General features: G+C 43.2%; 1 protein-coding gene, 1 long non-coding RNA gene and 1 other non-coding gene across 5 annotated transcripts; all 3 read left to right on the top strand.

Annotated features, from left to right (window-relative positions):
• The first annotated feature begins 19 nt into the window (after positions 1-19).
• COX14 (cytochrome c oxidase assembly factor COX14) lies at positions 20-6,313 on the top strand. Of its 3 annotated transcripts, none has more exons than XM_040488183.1 (3): positions 20-1,955; positions 3,489-3,548; positions 5,913-6,313. In XM_040488183.1, the coding sequence occupies exon 3, from the start codon at positions 5,921-5,923 to the stop codon at positions 6,092-6,094; it is 174 nt and encodes a 57-aa protein (XP_040344117.1). In that variant the 5' UTR covers positions 20-1,955; positions 3,489-3,548; positions 5,913-5,920; the 3' UTR covers positions 6,095-6,313. The 3 variants fall into 3 exon arrangements, with proteins under 3 accessions (XP_040344117.1, XP_040344116.1, XP_040344115.1); XM_040488182.1 differs by lacking the exon at positions 3,489-3,548 and adding an exon at positions 2,043-2,142; XM_040488181.1 differs by lacking the exon at positions 3,489-3,548.
• TRNAE-CUC (transfer RNA glutamic acid (anticodon CUC)) lies at positions 3,574-3,646 on the top strand. Its single transcript has one exon. It is a non-coding gene; the product is annotated as a tRNA-Glu (tRNA).
• Positions 6,314-15,705: 9,392 nt separating the features above from the next.
• On the top strand, positions 15,706-18,566 carry LOC121038588 (uncharacterized). Its single transcript, XR_005794404.1, has 2 exons — positions 15,706-15,753; positions 16,301-18,566. It is a non-coding gene; the product is annotated as an uncharacterized LOC121038588 (long non-coding RNA).
• Positions 18,567-20,439: the final 1,873 nt, after the last annotated feature.

The following is a 20,439-nucleotide window of genomic DNA, read 5'->3' as shown; positions in this document are numbered from 1 at the left end:
CTGGCCCTGGGGTTTGTCATTCTCCCCGGGGACTTCCTAGTTCTTGCTAGCTTCTCCCCATCATGCATGACCTTTCAAAGCCTTCCCTCACCCTCCCGGCCAGGGCCCTCTTTGGGGAGCAGGAACCTAATCTGCTGACAGCTACACCTTTTCATAGCTGGTTCAGATCACTCTGCTCCCTATGACCTTTGAATTTGCTCCGCCTCTCTTCTCTGGAGCTCTAGTGGGGGGAGGTGTCATTTGGGTCCCTCCTGCCGCTGTCTTCCCAAGGACATCCTTAGCTCCACCCCTTTTCTCCTCCCAAACCCTATACCTATTTCTCAGCTGCCCCCAGAGCAGCCAGGGCAACTAACCAACACCTGCATCAGGGGGCCAGAGAGTGGCCCAAAGGGTAATCTGGGATAGGGAAGTAAGGGTGAGCAAGTCCATGTTGATGGCTCCTGACATTCCAAGGCCAGCTCTCCTTCGTCATCTGAAGGCCTTCTCCTGAGGTATTGACCACTTTGGGCACCTCTGGAGCTGGGAAACTCAAGGAGGAAAAAATTAAAACCACCCTACCCCCTGTGATGAGGAAAGAACGGGAAGGGGAGGAGGGAGTGTGCTTTGAACTGGCCTTGTTTCAGGAAGGATTGGCAGCCAGGGAATGTCACAGGTCAGCAGCCTGGACCCCTGGCTATAAATAGGCCCTATGGGCCTGCCAGTCTCCAGCCATGTTCAGCAGAGGATCTCAGCTTCCTATGTGGCAGCACCTGGCACACTGTGGTTCTGCCAGCATTATGTTAACCCTTTCTTACTCTGTGCCAAACCAGGGAAGCAGGCTCCTCTCAGTCCCAGCCCTCGAGGATTCACACTGCCTTAACAAGTAAAGGGCAGAGCTGCCTGCATCAGGCTGCAGGAGTGAGGGGCACAGCCACCCCAGATTTGGCTGGGCCCAGGTCCGGACACTGACTGAAACCAGAGCTCCTCCCCAGGAGGTCAAAGTGGGGACAGAAAGACAGCTCTTTGCCTTCAGCTGCCGCTGCGACCTTGTTAGGTAGTCCGACACCTTTGCCTACTTTTGTTCACTCCACACTTAACAATCTGGGCCTTCCAATCAAGCCTACTACTTGTCTACTCAATAAATCGTGGTTTTTCCAGAAACGAGTTGGGGGGGGGGGGCGGAGAGGGGCGCTTCAGCGCACGTGGCAGTGTGTATGCTGTGGTGTATCACTGCATGTATAGATTTTCACTCATGCCACAGGAAAAAAAATGAAGAAAAAAACCCGGAAATCCCCCCTCGATAATCCCAGCCACTCTGGGCCCCTGGCAGGGGTGCCCATGCGGTCCTTTTTCCCCCAAGTGACACTCCCTTCCCAGTGCGTCTTTGGGTCTTCACCACTCCTCCTGCAAGCGGGGAGCTCACGCACTGGCCGGAAACGTCAGACATTCGTCCCTCGTACCCACTCTGTGGCCCTAGCCAAACCTGTAGCATTCTTGGCGGTCCAGGCCTCGCAGTGCGTACCGGTTCCTACCTGAGTTCGGCCAAAGCCGGCCACGCGGAAGAGGGCAGCTCCAGGCTCTAGGGGGAGCGCGGCCCACCTCCAGCGGGCTGACCCCTAGAGAATCTACCAGCTCCGGGGGCGTCACCGCACCTAGGCTGGGGATTGGCTGACTCTCTCTGAGTCGAAGAGAAAGGTTATGTTTTCTATCTTGACTGTGTATCCCTAAAAGTTTCGGTTCTACAGCTGGGTCGCCAAAGACCCTCTCTCAATGGACAATGACTACAACCCCCAGAATGCAACGGTCCTCTCCGAAAGGAAGACTCGTCTGAGGATGCGTAGTAAGGGTGACTGGCCCGGAAGCACAAAGCGGGAACCAGCCGAGCTGCGGCAAACGAGAGCTGCATCCTCGGTGGGTGGCTTTGTGTAGTGTTCCGCGCGCTGCTATCTCTGGCGTCCGGAGCGGAGTCCTAGAGGGTAAGCGGCTCGGGTGGGGGGGCGGAAAGGGTGGCTTTCCGCGCCATTAGCGCCCCAGGTCTATGCCAATAACGCATACATGGTCAGGGTTGCTGAGTCCGGCTGCGCTAGGAAATTGCGCAGATTGCGGCGGCCTGACGCTGCCTGCAGAGGCCGAGCTTGGACGCCGGGGAGCTGCAACATCCAGGTACACCGTTGCGAGGGTCCCGCAGGGGCCGCCTGTCCGCTGAGGCGCCCGGTCTTGGATCGGCCTTTGTTAACCCATCTTGGCAAGCCCCCGTCTTCGGTGCCCTTGAGATCACCGCGTTTCCTGCGCCGCGAACCGCGCGAGCCGCCATCTGCCCCGCTTGCAGCCCTACAGGCCCCCGACAGCCATAGGTTTCCGTGAAGCCTTGACTCCAACCCCGCGCCTTGGCCCTCCATGCTCTGACTTCGGTAGCTCGGACCCTTCCCTGCCTTACAGTCGGCTGCGCCTTGATATGCGGCTTTCGCCGGGCACCCTTCGTGCTTATCGATTAAACAGCTCCACTCGCTGCTTTCGGTTCCTCGAATGCTCTCCCCCTCCTTATTCTCTACTGGTGTAAATCCTGCCTGCGCATCTAAAAGACAGAGCCGCACACCCCCTCCCCAGCTTATTGCTAACTTCTTGAGCTCCCACCTTTTCTCTGAACTCTCACTTTGCCTCTCTTCTGATCCGCTCCGTCTTCTGCCTTAGGTAACAGGATTTGGGATGTATGGCTTTTCCCCATCAGACCATAGCTGCTTTGTGACAGAAGCCATGTACTTCTTTGTGGCCTTCATAGTACGAGTAAAAGGTAGACAGATAAATGAGTAAATCTAGGCGGAGGTGGCTGGAACACATTTGAGGAAATGATTTCCAGAGGAGAAACTCGAGTCTTGAAGTACTCCCATGTTTAGGGGGCAGAAAAAGAGAAGAGCCAGAACTTTGCAGATTGCACTCCTATGGAATTTTTCATACTGGTTCTTATGTTTTTTTCCCTGTTTTTTTTTTTTTTTTTTAACCTCCCTATTTTTTGAAAACTTCAGTCTAACCCCATCACCCCATAACAGACCCGGCTTTGAGCTTTTTTCTTTTCTTTCTTTCTTTCTTTCTTTCTTTCTTTCTTTCTTTCTTTTCTTCTTCTTCTTCTTCTTCTTCTTCTTCTTTTTTTTTTTTTTTTTTAAGAAAATGGATGTCTCTCATATGAGAGTGTGTTGCTAACCTCACAAGTTTCTTTCATTTCCAAGGTAAATCCTTCTACCTGGGCTTCTAATTTTGCCTTTTCTTGAGCCATCCTGGATCTTGTTCCATCCTATCCACCTCTTTTTTTATTCTCAGGTTAGCCACCAGCCTTTTCCTTTTTAAAACATATCTGTATCTTATCAATAAACAAAATATAATTAGAATTTCCTTGATCTTGTTAACGTTCTCAAGCTGCTGCACCTTTACTTCTGTTCCCTTAACCAGAAAATCACAAGAATTCTTTGAGGTAAAAAGTTACCCTTCTAGTAATCTATTTCTCTCTGTCCCAGAAAAATACATAGACACATGAAACTTGGGAGGTGCTGTTGGTGGCTCTACTGGAACTCTGGGTGAGAATTTGTGCTTTAACTGGGTGCCTGGCTGGCCCAATTGGTAGAGCATGGGACTCTCCATCGCAGGGTCATGAGTTCGAACCCCATGTTGGGCTTGAGCCTATTTAAAAAAAAAAAAAAAAAAAAGGATCTGTGCTTTCACTTAATCAGTGCACTAAATTGACTTCTACCTTAGGTTTGTTTACCCATGATGGAGTTATCTTTTCCCATCTGATGATCTCATCTGACCAGTCTTCATGGCACTTAACTTGGAGTGGTGATTCCCAGTTTTCATTCTGGCTCACAGGTGGGAAGGATAACTCAATCAGTGGCAGTGACTTGATTGCAGTGATTTGCAACCAGGAAGGGAGATGTAGTTAAATGAAAAAGCCTTCCCAGATGTTTCTGGAATTTCCCACCTGCCTTCTTTCATGAATTCTTTTTCTTCTTCAAACCAGCATTCCCTTGGTTTCTCTCTCCGGTTTTATCCTCTGCTTTGGTGTCACTGTTAACCTCTGTATCTATAGCCTAGTCTCTCTCTCAAGATCTGGTCCAATTTGCATGTCTTTCTGCCTGGTAGGCATTATCACATGAATGTTGTGTTGAACATCTGAATTTTAACATACCCAAAATCCATCTCATGAACTTGACTGCTACTCACTGCCACTACCACCCCCATACACACAGTGATACACACCTTTTTCTTTCCATTTCTTATCCCTATTATCCCATCCACAGAGTTTCCTAATTTGCTACCTTGGAGATATTTTCAGCTTTACTCTAATCCATTCCGTTAATAAGTCACATTCTTCCAAAATAACTTGTGCATCTTTCCTCTCCATTTCTACTGCCTGCCTTAGCTCAGGGTCTGTGGAGAGTTTTTGTTAGCTTGAACATAGAAATCTCAGGTTGGATTAGATAAGAAACGAAAGTGAGGTTCTAGACACCAAAATTACATCTGTTAGTAGGTCTTCTGTCGCTCTTCTAGCCAAGCTGTACCATCCTTTTACTTTTGTTAGCTGGTGAATGCTTCCAGCCTTCTTCCTCCAGCCCCTGGAAGAAGTGGTCCTATAACTGGTTAGCATCTGGCCGGGATAATAGGGGATAGGTGGAGAAGGAATAAGTGAGACGGAGGTTGAAAGTTGCAGGTCTCTTTCCTGGGATCTTGTCTACCACCTTAGCTCGAGGTATGTGTGTTTTCTTCACTGTCTCACAGCTCAGGGTCCCTTTCAAGCCTCAGATAACCAAGAACGCAACTCTTTCTCGCCTGAACCTGTGCCATTTGGTTTTCTTCCTCTATGTAATGTCACTTTCCATAGTCATTTGGAATTAGAATTCAGGGAAGCTGTGCCTCAGTCCAGCTTGGGTTCCACCCTCAGGAACTGGCTCAAAGGCAGTGTTTCGCCCATAGAGCTTGCTGTGAGAAGCTCTTCTTTGCCTCACCCTACTCTTGACCCCCTAAACCAGCCAATCCTGAGCTTTTCTTCCAAATTCTTGACTTTTAAGCAACCCGTTCTCGCTAATTTCAGTCAGTCTTTTAATTTCAAGTCCCTCAACAGAGAGGAGCCTAAGAACACATTCATAGTCCCAAATTGAGGAACATTTTGTTCAGGATGAAAGATTCCCATGCTAAACTTTATCTTGTTCTCTAGTTCAGAGTGTCTAGGGAACAGTTAAATTAGAAGTAATTTATTCATGCAAATGTGAGCTAACAATTTGTTGGGACTCAGTTTCTTTTTAACCCTTAGGATAGGTTCTTGGAATTATGTTTGGAACTTGGAATTAAAGTTGTAGAAGGTTAAGTATAATTGAAATAGTGTAAACATACTGTTGGCATTATTTCAGGTATATTATGGCTTTAAACAGATGCTTGAGGGATCACCTGGGAACTTAACCACTGTGAACAAGATTGGTTTTATGGGAAAACAAATTGGATATAGCGTAGAAGTTTCCCATTTGATCTCCCAGAGAGAACTCCTGCTCTCGTTTAATCTCTGACTACCCCCATTCATTCCCTACTAGCCAGAAAAATTGATGCGTGCTTACAGTCCTATACCAGTTACAGACATTTCTGGGTGGTTCATACCAGTCACTTTTCCCCACAAACATAGAGGGCCGGGTGTTACCTGTGATGTCATTCAAATGCACCTCTTTCTAGCTGTGTTTTTGTATCTCATATGCAGACTATATCTTCTTTTTGAATCTTAAGAGTTCTTGAACAGTATCTTCCAGTATAAGACTCTGCGTGGGTGTAGCGGCCATCCAGAGTAGAGTACAGACAGACTAAGCAGGATGCAGAAGTTGTAGAATGGCCTTAAGCAGAGAAGTGGGCTGGGCAGATGAGGCCGTATCCTTGGGTCTAAATCCAGTCTGTCTTTGTAGGGGACAACATGCCAACTGCCAAGCAACTAGCTGACATTGGCTACAAGACCTTCTCTACCTCCATGATGCTCCTCACTGTGTACGGGGGCTACCTCTGCAGTGCCCGAGTCTACCACTATTTCCAGCGGCGCAGCTCCCGGCGCCAGGCTGCAGAAGAACAGAAGACCTCAGGAGTCCCGTAGAACCGGGGGGGCTATTTTCCTTGAACAGAGAGGCCTGAGGCCGTGGAACGATCTCACCTGCACTCAGTTCCAAGTCAAGAGAACTAGGGCCTTAATGGTTTCCAAATCCTGCTGAGAAAAAGTGCCCATGTTTTCTCTGATACTCCATCTTGGGGAGGCTGTTGAATCACAACAGGAATGGGAGGATAAGGCAGACATTAAATATTTGCCGTGTCTGTGTCTTGGTATTTTTGTGTACTTAAATAGGGTATGGGCTACAGAGGTGGGGCCTTGACTACCTGTTTTCTAGTCACAGACTGGATTTCTATATTTTGAGTTCTTAGCACCCATGAAATGGGGGTGTGCAGTTTTAGGAGTGGTAGTATCAACTCATGATGTCAGAAAAGACTGTCTCAGCCTCTGTATAAATCCCCTGAAAAGACTCCGTAGAGACCAGAGCTCTTCTTTGGTCCGTGACCATTCCAGCACCAATTACTGTGTCAAGGTAATTGACAAGTACTCTGGCAAGCTCATGGCCAGCGGTGCACCCCTCAGTTAAGGAAGGCAGAAGCCCTTGTTTAACAGCCCTGTCAAAATTGCCCAAAGTGAAGGAGGCCTAGTTCTCAAAGGGAAGAATTGTTGGGCAGCTTATAGTAATGCAGTCCAGCTCCTTAAACTCCGGGGGTGTAGTATTAGCATAGGATTGATTTCACATAGGAAATCTACCTGCAGGTCTTTTCACAAAGTTGTGAAGAGGATGTGAAAGAAAACCGTGCATTCAAGGTAAAACCCAACTATGAAAAGAGCTGTTCTTGCCACCATTCCATGTTGAGCTTTGAGTCTTGCTGGTTCACGTCATTCTTGGTAATCGCCCAAAATAACAATCCTCCTGGACACTTGTCTCTCTCATGTGCATACTGTTCTGACTTTTGTCCGACTCCTAAACCTGTCACCTAAAGGCCCTCTTCTGTGATTAAAAAACCTCAGCTTTCCTATACCACCAGCCCTTCTACTCCCATCCTCTCTCGGTGTGTTAACCAAGAACTCTGCTTCGCCTTCTCTGCTTTCTCACTTGCCTGTATGGTAGGGTCACTACCATTCTCCAAGCTCCCCTGTGCACTTTCAAAACATGTAACATAGGGGCACCTGGGTGGCTCAGTAGGTTAAGCGTCTGACTCTTGATTTCATCTCAGGTCCTGATTTCAAGGTTGGGCTCAGCGCTGGGTGTGGAGCTTGCTTAAGATTCTCTCTCCCTCTCTCTCTGCCCCTCCCACTCCCTAAAAAAAAAGAAAGTGGAACATCGGTCTTTTTTTTTTTTTCTCTCCGACTTCTGTTTCACCCCTTTCCTCCCCCCCTTTTTTCTTACATCAGTCTTTGTGAGAAGCTTTCTTACCTTCTCATTTCCACCCTCTCTGGAACTTGGAGACTTCAGGTCTTTTGCTACCTTCTGTTTTCTTCCAGTCTTTCAGCCGTTTCTTGACCTAAACTGATTTCCTGTCTAGCCTGTGCCCATCACAGATCCTTCAAACAGCTCTGCTGTGGTCTTTGCCTCCCTCATTACCCTTTTCAATCCCAGACCTTGCTCCATTAGTTGTCTCTAATTCACATTCTTCCTTCTCAGTATGTGAACTTGCTCAAGATTATTTAAGGAGAACTCCACATGATGCCACTTCCACAGACTTAAAATTCGTTCCACCTCCACAGTTGTGTTGAAACTCCTGGTTAATGTGGCCTCTGTTGTGCCATACCCACTGATGATTTCGGTCCTTCCCTGGCTGTTTCTCTGCTGCACTGAAGTTGGACTTTGGCCCTAGGGAGGGACCACTCTCTTGTTTCCTTCTATGCCTTTGACTTTTTCTTTTGATTTCCTTTGGGAATTTCTGCCCACTTTAAACACTGATGTGCTTCAGAATTTTGTTTTTAGACCATTTCTCTCATTCTATATGTTTTTCCTGGATTATTCTAGGCACTCAATGATTTTAGCATTACAAGAATAGTTAAGTACTCGGTGTTGGTATCCCAGCTCTACCATTCTAGCTGTATTGCAGTAGTCCAGTTGCTTATTCTTAATTCCTCAGTTTACCTCTGTTTAAGGTGGATTAAAAAATAATAGTTCCTAATTTAAAAGATTAGTTTCAAGATTAAATGAGATAATTCATGTTAAGTATTTCTTTGGCGTATGATAAGCGTTCAATAAATGTCAGCTATTCATCCCTACTGCTGACCTCCAAATCTGTATCGTCTAGGTTGACCTTTGGAGCTTCAGCTCTATCCAATTGTGTGACATATCCACTTGAATATCTCATAGTCCCCTAACTTGACATGTTCACAACTAATCGCATTCCTTGTCTCCAGGACCTATTTTTTTCTCCCTATTTTAGTTAATGATGTTATCATCCAAGTCAGAAATGAGAGTTTTAATAGATTTCCCTGTATCCTACTCCCAACCAAGTAATTGTCTTATTCATTCTTACTATTTAAGCATCCACTTAATCAGTTCTGTCCTTTCCATTTCTTGCTTACAATTTTGCAGAAGCCTTTTAGGGGTCTTGGTTCCAATCTTGACCTCATCTAATTTATTTGCCACATTGCTATCCTAGATCTCTATTTGGAACTAACTAAATTATGGCACTCTCTTGCTTTCAATCTTCTCTGAAGCTCTATCAAAAACAATAGGTTAAGACTCTCACCCGTAGAGTTGAGTCCAGACTCCTTAGCATGGCATATGAGGTCCTTAAGACCTGACCCACTTTATGTTTCTACTTCATGCTTTATGTTCTTTAATATCAACTGCCTATATGATCACATGCTGTTTCTTGTTCCGTGCCTGTTTGTGCTTTCTTTCTGAATAGAACATCCTCTCTACTTCCCTGTCTTCTCTTTTTCCAGTAAGATTTCTTGGATTCTTCACTGTCCTATGCTGGGTCACATGTCTGTAGAAAATACCACTTTTCCTTTTAAAAAAATCTTTAAAAGCACAAGTAGCTAAGACAGTTTTAAAGAGGAACAAAGAAGATGGGTTGATCCTACCAGATATCAAGACATAGTAGAAAGCTTAGAGTGATATAAATGTGGCATTATAGTGCAGGAGTAGACGGATAGATCATTGGCATAATATAATAAGCTCAGAAACACATATGTATGTGTGAGAAATTGAGGATGATAGAGTATCACAAACCCATGGGAAAAACCATACTCCGTGTTGTGGATAAAATTGTAAAAATAGATTGAAAAGACACACTAAACTCAGAAGTTATATTGGGGGTGAAGTGAGGTGGAGTAGGGCAGAGGTTGAAGGCGTTTTAAATTGACAATTGTTTCCTCTATTCACAGGACTTCTGACACCAAATGTGTTTTTCCCACACCAAACAATTCTCCCAGCTCTGCAGACAGCAGCTAAGTATCCCATAATTCAGTTCTCCTAGCTACCTGGAGTTAGTATAGACCCTACAGGTAAGGGCTCAGTCTCCTAAGACTGTCCCCCAGTTCAGATGCCAATCACAAGTAGTGGGTCCCTGGGTTACCCCCACTTCTGCGTGACTTGGCTGCAACTCAGTTCCCATGACCTCCTCCTTAGGTTTGATAATTTGTTAGAATGGCTCACAGAGCCAAACTAGGAAAACACTTTATTTACTGTTACTGGTTTATTATAACGGATGCCACTCAGAAACAGTCGAATGGAAGAGATAATTAGGGCAGGGTAAAGGCATACCACCCTAAGATCACCATTGTGTGTTCACCAACCCAGAAGCTCTTTGAACCCCATTATTTAGCGTTTTTATGGAGGTCCTATTACATAAGCATGATTGATTAAATCATCATTGGCCATTGGTGATGAACTCAATCTCCATCCCTTCTTCCCAACCTGTAGGTTGGGAGAGTGGGGCTGAAAGTTCCAGTCCTCTAATCATGCCTTGGTCCTGTTCTGTGGCAATCAGCTCCCATCCTTAAACTAGGGGCCCACCAAGTCATCTCATTAGCACAGAGTCATCACTCTGGAGGTTACAGGGGTCTTAGAAATTCTGTGCCAACAACCTGTGAAGAAGAGCAAATGAGTATGTTTTTTGTTTTGTTTTTTTAAATAAGCTCTACCTTTTACGTGGGGCTTGAACTCAGGACCCTGAGATTAAGAGTCATGTGCTCTACCAGCTGAGCCATTCAAGCGCCCCTGTATTTCTTCTATCACAATGTCACCGGTCTATAATTTTGTACTTCTTTTACAAATACGATTGGGGATAAGATAGAATGTTAGAGGTGTTAAATCTCGGTACTGGAAATAATGGGAGTATGTAAGTAGTTTTTATGTTTTTCTGTATCTTTTTTCCCAATTGCTCGAAGAAAAACTTGGGGGAAGTATCTTTGATAGCTTCCTGTTTACTACAGTGGTTCTCAGAAGTGGTATCCACCCCCCGCCCCCCAGCCAAGGTGAAAGTGTTTTGTCACTGTGATTGGGAAGCATCTCTGGCATTTGGTGGGTGAACGCCAAGGATGCTAGATTTCTTGCAACGCCTGCGATAAACTTGGCACAACATGTTGTCCCAAGTCCTGCGCAACTATTAAATGTCCCCATAGATATTCAAATAAGTGAAAAGACAGTTTATAATTAGCCAAGCCTGTAATCTCTTTTCCATATAAACACAAAAGTATTTTTTGTACAGGTTTAGTGTTCTCTGAGTTCTCTAGCTATGCAACTTTATTTAAATGGAGGGAAGACTACAGTAATTTGTTTTACAGTAATTTGAAGGAAAGACTACATTTCACAAAGCCATGCTATTGATGGCTAAGCCTGTTCTTGGTATTTGAGTCTCTGACACAATGCTAATCGTAACAATCTGCATTTGTAGACACTGAATCGATGGTGAATGCACAGAAGTGCTAATCATCTGAATGCTAATATAACTATGTCCAAATATTTGTATGTAGACATCATTTCATTGTAAATTGTTTTAAAAACTGCTTTATATTACTATTCGGGCATTATGCTGATTAAAAAAAATTATGCGTAGGTACGTTAAATAATTATTGTATTTAAGGATAGTAACAGGAGTGTTAAAAATACTTGTTATATAAAGTAGGTGTTTTAGATATAATTCACTCACATTTGGTCATCTTTTGCTGTGGTGCTGAGGTGTTGGTTAATTTTGCGTCACCTTGGCTAGGCGATGGTGTTTAGTTGTTTGGTCAAACACCAGTCTGGATGTTGCTGTGAAGGTATTTTTTAGATGTAATCAACATTTAAATCAGTAATTTAGTAATTTGAGTAATGCAGATTATCCTCCATAATATGGATGGGCCTCATCGATCAGTTGAAGGCCTTAAGAGCAAAGACAGAGAGTTCCCAAAGAAGGAATACTGCATAAGACTAACATGGGGGGCATCTGACTGGCTCAGTCTGTAGAGCATGCAACTTTTGATCTCAGGGTTGTTTAAGTTGCAGCCCCACATTGGGTGAAGAGATTACTTAAAAAAAAAAAAAAACAAACCAGAAACCTTGCCTGAGTTTCCAGCTTGTAGATTTTTTTTTTTAAGCAATCTCTATATCCAAAGTGGGGTTGAACTTACAACTCCGAGATCAGTTGTCACATGCTCCACCTATTGAGCCAGCCAGGCACCGCTCTAGCCTGTAGATCTTGGATTACGTCATCCATCTTACCTGAATTTCCAGCCTGCGAGCCTGCCCTACATTTTTCAGACTTGCCAGTCCCTACAATATGTGAGCCAATTCCATAAAATAAGTCTCTCACTCTCACTTTTGTTCTTTCTCTAACCTGTTGGTTCCGTTTCTCTGGAGAACTCCAATAGAGCAAATGACATACCTGATAAAGGGTTAGTATCCAAAACATAAAGAACTTATAAAACTCAACACCCTGGGTGCCTGGCTGTCTCAGTTGGCAAAGTTTGCAACTCTTGATCTTGGGATTGTAAGTAAGTTCAAGCCCGACATTGACATTGAGTATAGAGATTACTTAAAAACAAAACAAAAACTCACCACCCCCAAAACAATCCAATTAAAAAATGGGCAAAAGACATGAATAGACATTTTTTCAAAGAAGACATTCACATGGCCAACAGACACATGAACAGATGCTCAACACTTATCAGAGAAATGCAAATCAAAACTACAATGAGCAAACTTTACACCTGTCACAATGGCTAAAATCAACAAGAAATGAGGTGTTGGTGAGGATGTGGAGAAGGGAATTCTCTTGCACTGTTGGTGGGAATGCAAACTGGTGTAGCCACTCTGGAATACAGTATGGAGGTTCCTCAAAAAGTTAAAAATAGAACTACCCTATGATCCAGCAATTGCATTACTAGGGTTTTTTTTTTTTTAGTGTTTACTTATTTAGAGTGTACAAGCATGAGTGGGGGAGGGGCAGAGAGAAAGGGAGGGCTAGATTCCCAATCAGGCTCTGTGATGTCAGCATGGTGCCTGATGTGGAGCTCGACCCCACAAACTGTGAGATCATGACCTGAGCTGAAATCAAGAGTCGGACACTTAACGGACTCAGCCACCCAGGTGCCCCTGCACTACTAGGTATTTGCTCAAAGAATACAAAAGCACAGATTCAAAGGGATACATGCACCCTAATGTTTATAGCAGCATTATCTACAACTGCCAAATTATGCAAACAGCCCAAGTGTCCATCAGTGATGAACGGATAAAGATAGGGCACGCGCGCGCACACACACACACACACACACAATGGAATGTTACTCAGCCATAAAAAAGAATGAAATCTTGCCATTTGTAAGACATGGATGGAGCTAGAGAATATTATGCTAATCAGAAGAATAAGTCAGAGAAAGACTGTGATTTCACTCATGTGGAATTTAAGAAACAAATGAGCAAAGGAAAAAAAAGAAACCAAGAAACACTCTTAGCTGTAGAGAACAAAGTGATGGTTACCAGAGGGTAGGTGGGTAGGGGGATGGGTGAAATAGGAAGTGGGGATTAAGGAGTGCACTTGGGGTGATGAGCACCGGGTGTTGTATGAAAGTGTTGAATCACTATATTCTATACCTGAAACTAATATACTGTATGTTAACTAGCTGGAAATAAAAAAAAAAAATTTTTTTTTAATGTTTATTCTTGAGAGAGAGGGAGACAGAGCATGAGTGGGGGAGGGGCAGACAGAGAAAGGGAGACACAGAATCTGAAACTGGCTCCAGGCTCCTAGCTATCAGCACAGAGCCTGACGCAGGGCTCAAACTCACAAACCGCGAGATCATGACCTGAGCCAAAGGGGAATACTTTACTGACTGAATCACCAAGGTGCCTCTAACCAGCTGGAATTTAAATAAAAACTTAAAAAAAAAATCTCTAATAGAACAGATAATGCCAATATATAGCTGTCCAGTGCTTCTTTACCTCTAATTGTCTGACGGTCATTTTCACTTGGAGCACCCACTGTCATTTCAAATGTAGCTTGTTGAAACCGTCAAGCAATTGTTAAGTCTTTATGGAGCATAAACTGTATTTAATTAAGAAGAATAGACCTATTTGCTGTCAAGGTGAATACCATCAAGTTCATGAGATATTACACTAAATATCAATGGACTGAATTAAAAGACAAAGACTAATAGATTGGGTTAAAAAAGCAAATCCAAGTTGTAGGTAGTTTCTAATAAACATTAATAAAGAGAAATTGCAAATAGATGGCTAAGACATTCCTGAAGAACATAGACAGATGTAAGGAGTGACAATATTAAGAAAAATACTAAACAGTAAAGTGATCATTTGCTAATGTAAAGAAAAATAACTTGAGAAGAAAGGATGATCATAAATTTGTTTGCAACAAACAGCAAAGCAACTAAGAAGCTAAAGCAAAAATTCCTAGGAATGCAAGAACAGGATAAAAATATGGTTATAGTGAGGGACTTTATTATACTTTGGAACTGAACAGCACTAGAATAAGGACTGAGAAATAATACAAACAACAAACCTGACATGTATATGTGCATGTATGTGTATGTGTAATATGGAACAGTTTTCTATGACCATAGAACACTTAGAAACATTTGTATTCACTATTCCAAAACAAGTTTTATTTTATTATTTTTAAGTTTATTTATTATTCTGAGAGAGTGTGTGAGCAAGTGGGAGAGGGGCAGAGAGAGAGAGAATCCCAAGCAGGCTCTGCCCCGTCACTGTCAGTGCAGAGCCCGATGCGGAGCCCAAACTCACAAACTGAGATCATGTCCTGAAGCTAAAGTGGGACACTTAACCGACTGAGCCACCTAGGTACCCCTCCAAAACAATTTTTTAAAACAAATCCTTAAAAAATTTTAAAGTAGGAATCTTAAAGACTGTATTCTCTTATCACATCCAATAAGATTATAAATAAATAATCTCAACTTGCCGGAAATGAAATATTCCTGGCAACCCTTAAAGAAAAAACACAAATTTTCAACTTAATTTAAAGCAATGAAACAAAGTATTTCATGCAGACCTTCAGAACATAGCCCAAGCTGGTGTCAGGAGATGTATGCCCTTAAATGCCTTCACAAGAAACAAAAGTAGGTGTTGGACTTTATAGATGAGAACCACTGGCTACTGGATCCCTGTTGTGATATTTAAGACCTCTTTTGTGCTCCATAGCAACCAGTTATGTACCCTTTCACAGCACTTTTAATATTTAAATAACAGCATTCTCTTGCTAATGGAAATGACAAGTTTGTAGGGTCTTTATGAAAAATGTAAAGTGTCTATACTCTTACCTATTTCACTGCTAAGCCTCTAGGCCTTAGAAATATTCATACAACCGCACAGGGTATTTGTATAAGGATATTATTTACAATATTTTAATCTTTTTTTAAACAAATTTCTAATGTTTATTTTTGAGAGAGCACAAGCAGGGGAGGGGCAGAGAGAAGGGGACAGAGGATCCAAGGCAGACTGCATGCTGACAGCAGTGAGCCCAATGTGGGGCTCAAACCCACGAACCGTGAGATCATGGCCTGAGCCGAAGAAAGATGCTCAACCCACTGAGCCACCCAGGTGCCCCATAACAAAGAGTGTTAAATAAGTTAAAGAATAATGGTATACCACAAAGTGGAATGTTGATCAGTCAAAACTAGCAGAATATGTGTAGTATGATCTCATTTTTGCTTTAAAAGGAACATTTGTATACATGTGGTTATCTGATAAGTGGTTTTGGAAGGCTGTATACCAAGCATTCATAGTTATTGGGGCAAATGGAGAGGTCATGTACTTTCTTAATTCCTTTTTTGATGATGAGCACATATATATAGCTTGTATAATAAAAATATCTGTTGAGTTTCAAACATATACAAAAGCTGAGGGAATAGAAATAAAACCTTTATACCCATCCCTCAGTTTTAACTGTTATCAACTTATTGCCACGCTTGCTTCAAAAATAGTTACTGGTTTTTTTTTTGTTCAAGGAAAAAGATGTTTATTTGTATCATATCTACTAGTCTGTAAGCTTTTTTTTTTTTTTAATTTTTTTTTTCAACGTTTATTTATTTTTGGGACAGAGAGAGACAGAGCATGAACGGGGGAGGGGCAGAAAGAGAGGGAGACACAGAATCGGAAACAGGCTCCAGGCTCCGAGCCATCAGCCCAGAGCCTGACGCGGGGCTTGAACTCCCGGACCGCGAGATCGTGACCTGGCTGAAGTTGGACGCTTAACCGACTGCGCCACCCAGGCGCCCCAGTAAGCTTTTTTTTTTTTTGAATACATGAATATATTTCCAATGTAAAATATTTAAAAAATAGAGATAAGTAAAAGTACCCCTTGTCACTCCCTCTATTCCTCATCATTTCCCTACACAGAAGTGACTAGTGTTAACCATTTCCAGTGTGTTTATATATACGTAAAATATGTGGTGTGTGTTGATTGAGTTTGCTTTTCTCTGGTTTCTTCTATTATTCAGAGGCCAGAGACTCAGAAGAGAGCCAGTAATGGGCAAGGCCTGGGACACCATGGCTCTCCACACCCTGTGTTAGTCAAGGTCAGCTTTGCTGGCAAGGTTATAGTTTGTCCTGGGAACCCTACTGCAGGGAGGGGACAGTGAAGGAAAGTAGCCAGGCGGAGCCATAAAAAGGAATGCCTCTGTGACTCAGTCAGCCAATTCCTTATAATAAACTACTGTCAGTAGAGCCCTGTTGCTGCCAATAAGTTTGGTATTGTTTCCTAGATGTCTTTCATAGAGCAGTCATTTGAGTGAAAAAAGATCCCAAATTTGTTTTGTTTTCTATAGGCCTAGGTTTTGTGGCTAAATTTCTTGGTGAGGCCTGCTCTTCAAAAGACTATTTATTGAACAAGAAAAAAACAACTGCAGATGGCTGAGGTGAGGGTGGTACAGATTGTAACCTTGCTACCTATCAGTCTATGTCAATTCATAGTCTCCTTTTCCATTTCCTGTGCCTCTAAGGTCTAGTCCCAATTAGTAAGATACCCTCCCCGTGAGTACTTTTCAAAGACTTATTTGTTGCTTTAAACCTTTGAGGGCTCCCATAACCTACCATCTAAAATTTAACTCTTCAGCATGAAAGTCAAGGTCCTTCACTATATGGCCCCAAGCCATCTTCGTATTCTCATCTCCCACTTTGATCCAACTCCCAACAAGTTCCAGTTCCCTGCCAATGCATTATACTTTTGAGGAACACCTGGGTGGCTCAGTGGGTTAAGCATCTAACTCTTGATTTCGGCCCAAGTCATGATCTCAAGGTTCATGAGTTTGAGCCCTGCGTTGTGCTCTCCACTGATTGCACAGAGCTTGCTAGGGATTCTGTCTCCCTCTCTCTCGACGACTCTTGCATGCGTGCATACTCTCTCTCAAAATAAATAATATATAAACACTAAAATTTTTTTGAAATACCCCAAATGTATTTAAAGCACTAAAAATAAAATATGCCATTTACCCACCTTATCCACATCTTCCCTTCCCAGAGATAAACACTATCCATCCTTCTCGTGCTGTATATGTTTCCATACTTTTACTATAGAAATGCCCTTAATATTATTTTGGGGTTAAAAAAAGTAATGTTAATGGCATCAAAAGGGACATATTCTTTTGAAGCTTGCTTGCCATTTTCACTCAACATTGTTTTTGACATTTATTTATCCATCGTGCTGACTAATTTTATGTGGCAACATGACTGGGCCACGGAGTGCCCAGATATTTGGTTAAACATTCCTGGTGCGTCTGTGAGGGCTTTTCTGGATGAGATTAACATTTGAATCCATAGACCGAAGTAAAGCCTATTGCCCTCCCCAGTGTGGTTTGGCCTCAGTCAGTCCATTGTCAACTGTCAACTTGAATTAAAACAAAAAGGCATACTACGAGAGAATGCTTTCTATCCTCTTGACTGTCTTTGAACTGAGACAATGGCCTTCCTCTGTCTTTGGACTCGGACTGGAACTTATACCAATGGGCTCTCTGGTTTGTCAGGCCTTCAGAATCAGATTGGAAATACATCAGCTCTCCTGGTGCTCCAACTGCTGACTTCAGATCCTGGGACTTCTCTGCCTCCACAACCATGTGAGCCAATTTCTTATAACAAATTAAGAAACATATCTAGATATCTAGATATCTAGATAGCTATATCTCCATCCTACTGGCTCAGACTAGTACATCCATATTGACAAAACTTAGTGGGTTTTGTTTTTTTTGTTTATTTTAGACAGTGTAAAGTGTGCATGCAAGTCGGGGAGAGGGGCAGAGGAGAGAGAGAATCCCAAGCAGACTCCACACCCAGCACCGAGTTGCTCAACCAAGCCACCTAGGTGCCCCAAGAAAACCTAGTTTTTAATCGCGACATAATATTCCAACTGCATGAGTAAATCAATTTATTCCATCCCTCTAGTGAAAGATCACGGAGACATCTCCACTTTTTCCCCCCTAGAAAAGTGTAGTTTCCTTGGGCCCATATGCTACTTTCTCCCAAGAATAATTATTACTAATATTTAGCTTTACTAGTTATTGTTAAGCTGTTTTTCCAAAGTGGTGTTAAGTGGTTTCTGTTCGTTTTAATTTACATACTGACTTCTGGTAAGGTAGAGCACCTTTTTGTTGATTTCTTATCCATTAGCATATGTTTCCTCTAGAAACTGCCTATTCATATCCTTTGCTCCTTCCCCTGCCTTTGTCTTACTATTGGGTTGTCTTTGTTTCTTTGTATCTGTATTCTGGATAACAAGATTTTGTTAATCAAAGGTGTTGCAGGTTTGACAGAGATAGTCTTCTAGAGCTTTTTTATCTGGGAGGTGGTGGCGGTGGTAGCGTAAGCATCCCACGTGGTCTGCATCATCATGCACATGTCTCTCTAGAGCAGTGCCATGGATAACTGACCTGAGACCACTTTCATGCAAGTTCTTACTTGGGGATGGGGTGGGGGTGGGGGTCATGACGGTTCCTAGACCACACAGGAAGTAGCTATTTGAAGTTCTCAAATTCATGGGGGAGGGGAAGAAAAAAAAAAAGAGGTTAGAGAGGGAGAGAGCCAAAGTATAAGAGACTCTTAAAAACTGAGAACAAACTGAGGGTTGATGGGGGGTGGGAGGAAGGGGAGGGTGGGTGATGGGTATTGAGGAGGGCACTTGTTGGGATCAGCACTGGGTGTTGTATGGAAATCAATTTGACAATAAATTCCATATTAAAAAAAAAAAGTTCTCAAATTCACATGAAATGTAGGCCCGTTTCATGGGCCTGGAACTCTGGAATCTTCCGACTCCACAAGCCCAAGCAAACTTCCTTGCTTTCTTCTTTTGCCAGCTGGATGCATTTTTCAGTTTCCCCTCTTTTACTAAGACTGTTGCTATCTCAGGGTCCCAGCTTTAACTGGAGGTCTCATTTCCAGCTTCCTGCTTGGTCTTGTCTCTTGTCAGCATTGGCAAGTATATTCCCCTTATCCCTCTAGTAATTCATTGTGTCTTTTGTGTCCCTTTCTTGGAAGCTCAGCTACACATTAAAAACAAAAAACCAGGGAACACCTGGGTGACTCAGTCCATTAAATGTCTGACTCTTGATTTCAGCTCAGGTCATGATCTCATGATTGGGGAGTTTGAGCCTCACGTTGGGCTCTGCACTGACATTGTGGAGCCTGCTTGGGATTCTCTCTCTCCCTCTCTCTCAAATAGATAAACTTAAAAAAAAATATATATATATTTTTTTTCTTTTATTTTTTATTTTTATACGTCTATTTATTTTTGAGACAGAGAGAGACACAGCATGAATGGGGGAGGGTCAGAGAGAGAGGGAGACACAGAATCTGAAACAGGCTCCAGGCTCTGAGTCGTCAGCACAGAGCCCGATGCGGGGCTCAAACTCACGGATTGCAAGATCATGACCTGAGCCGAAGTCGGATGCCCAACCGACTGAGCCACCCAGGGGCCCCCAAAAATATATATTTTAAAAAGTGACCTTTATGTACCATTTCTAGATGTTTGTCTCAGGTTATTTTAGCCTGCATTAAGCCAGAACTGATCTCTTTCATATACTTTGACATCTCTTCTAAACATAATACCTTTCCATTTCTGTTTTCCTAGCAAAACTCATCTTTAATGGCCTGGCTTCAAATTTCAAGTTTTCTCCCATCTTGCCAAGAATAATTTAGGATAGTTCTTATCACAGAGTGCCTGGGTGGCTGAGTCAGTTAAGCATCCAACTTCAGCTCAGGCTGTGATCTCACGGCTTGTGAGTTCAAGCCCCACATTGGGCTCTCTGCTCTCAGTGCAGAGTCCGCTTTGGACCCTCTGTCCCCTTCTCTCTTTGCCCCTCCTCTACTGTGCATATGCTCTCTCTCAAAAATAAACGTTAGGAAAAAAAAATAGTTTTAGGGTGCCTGGGTGGCCCAATCAGTTTAGTATCTGACTCTTGATCTCGGCTTGTGTCATGATCTCACAGTTTCGTGGGTTTAAGCCCCACGTCGGGCTTTGTGCTGACAGTGTGGAGCTTGGCTGGGATTCTCTCTCCTCTCTCTCTGCCCCAATCCCACTTGTGCTGTGTCTCTCTCAAAATAAACACTTAAAAAAAATAATAATTCTTATCACATTGTAGTTATTTTTCCCCCCTTACTCGGGGTATTTGAGCTCTTTTAGAGTAGAAACCCAGATCTTGTTCATCTTTGTGTCCCCAGCTTCTGCCACAGTGCCGATCCTAAAGTAGGCACTTAAATTTTTTTTTAATGTTAATTTCTGAGAGAAACAGAACACAAGCAGGGGAGGGGCAGAGAGAGAGGGAAACACAGAATCTGAAGCAGACTCCAGGATCCAGGCTTTCAGCACAGGGCCCAACACAGGGCTCAAACTCATGAACCATGAGATTATGACCTGAGCTGAAGTGGATGCTTAACTGACAGAGCCACCCAGAAGGCACTTAAATATTTCATTGAACTG

This window comes from Herpailurus yagouaroundi, unplaced genomic scaffold (genome assembly GCF_014898765.1).
Source record: "Herpailurus yagouaroundi ecotype Mexico unplaced genomic scaffold, PumYag 166, whole genome shotgun sequence".
Classification (NCBI taxonomy): Eukaryota; Metazoa; Chordata; class Mammalia; order Carnivora; family Felidae; genus Herpailurus; species Herpailurus yagouaroundi.
Note: the sequence above shows the minus strand (reverse complement) of the source record. Positions and strands in the feature narration are given on the sequence as shown.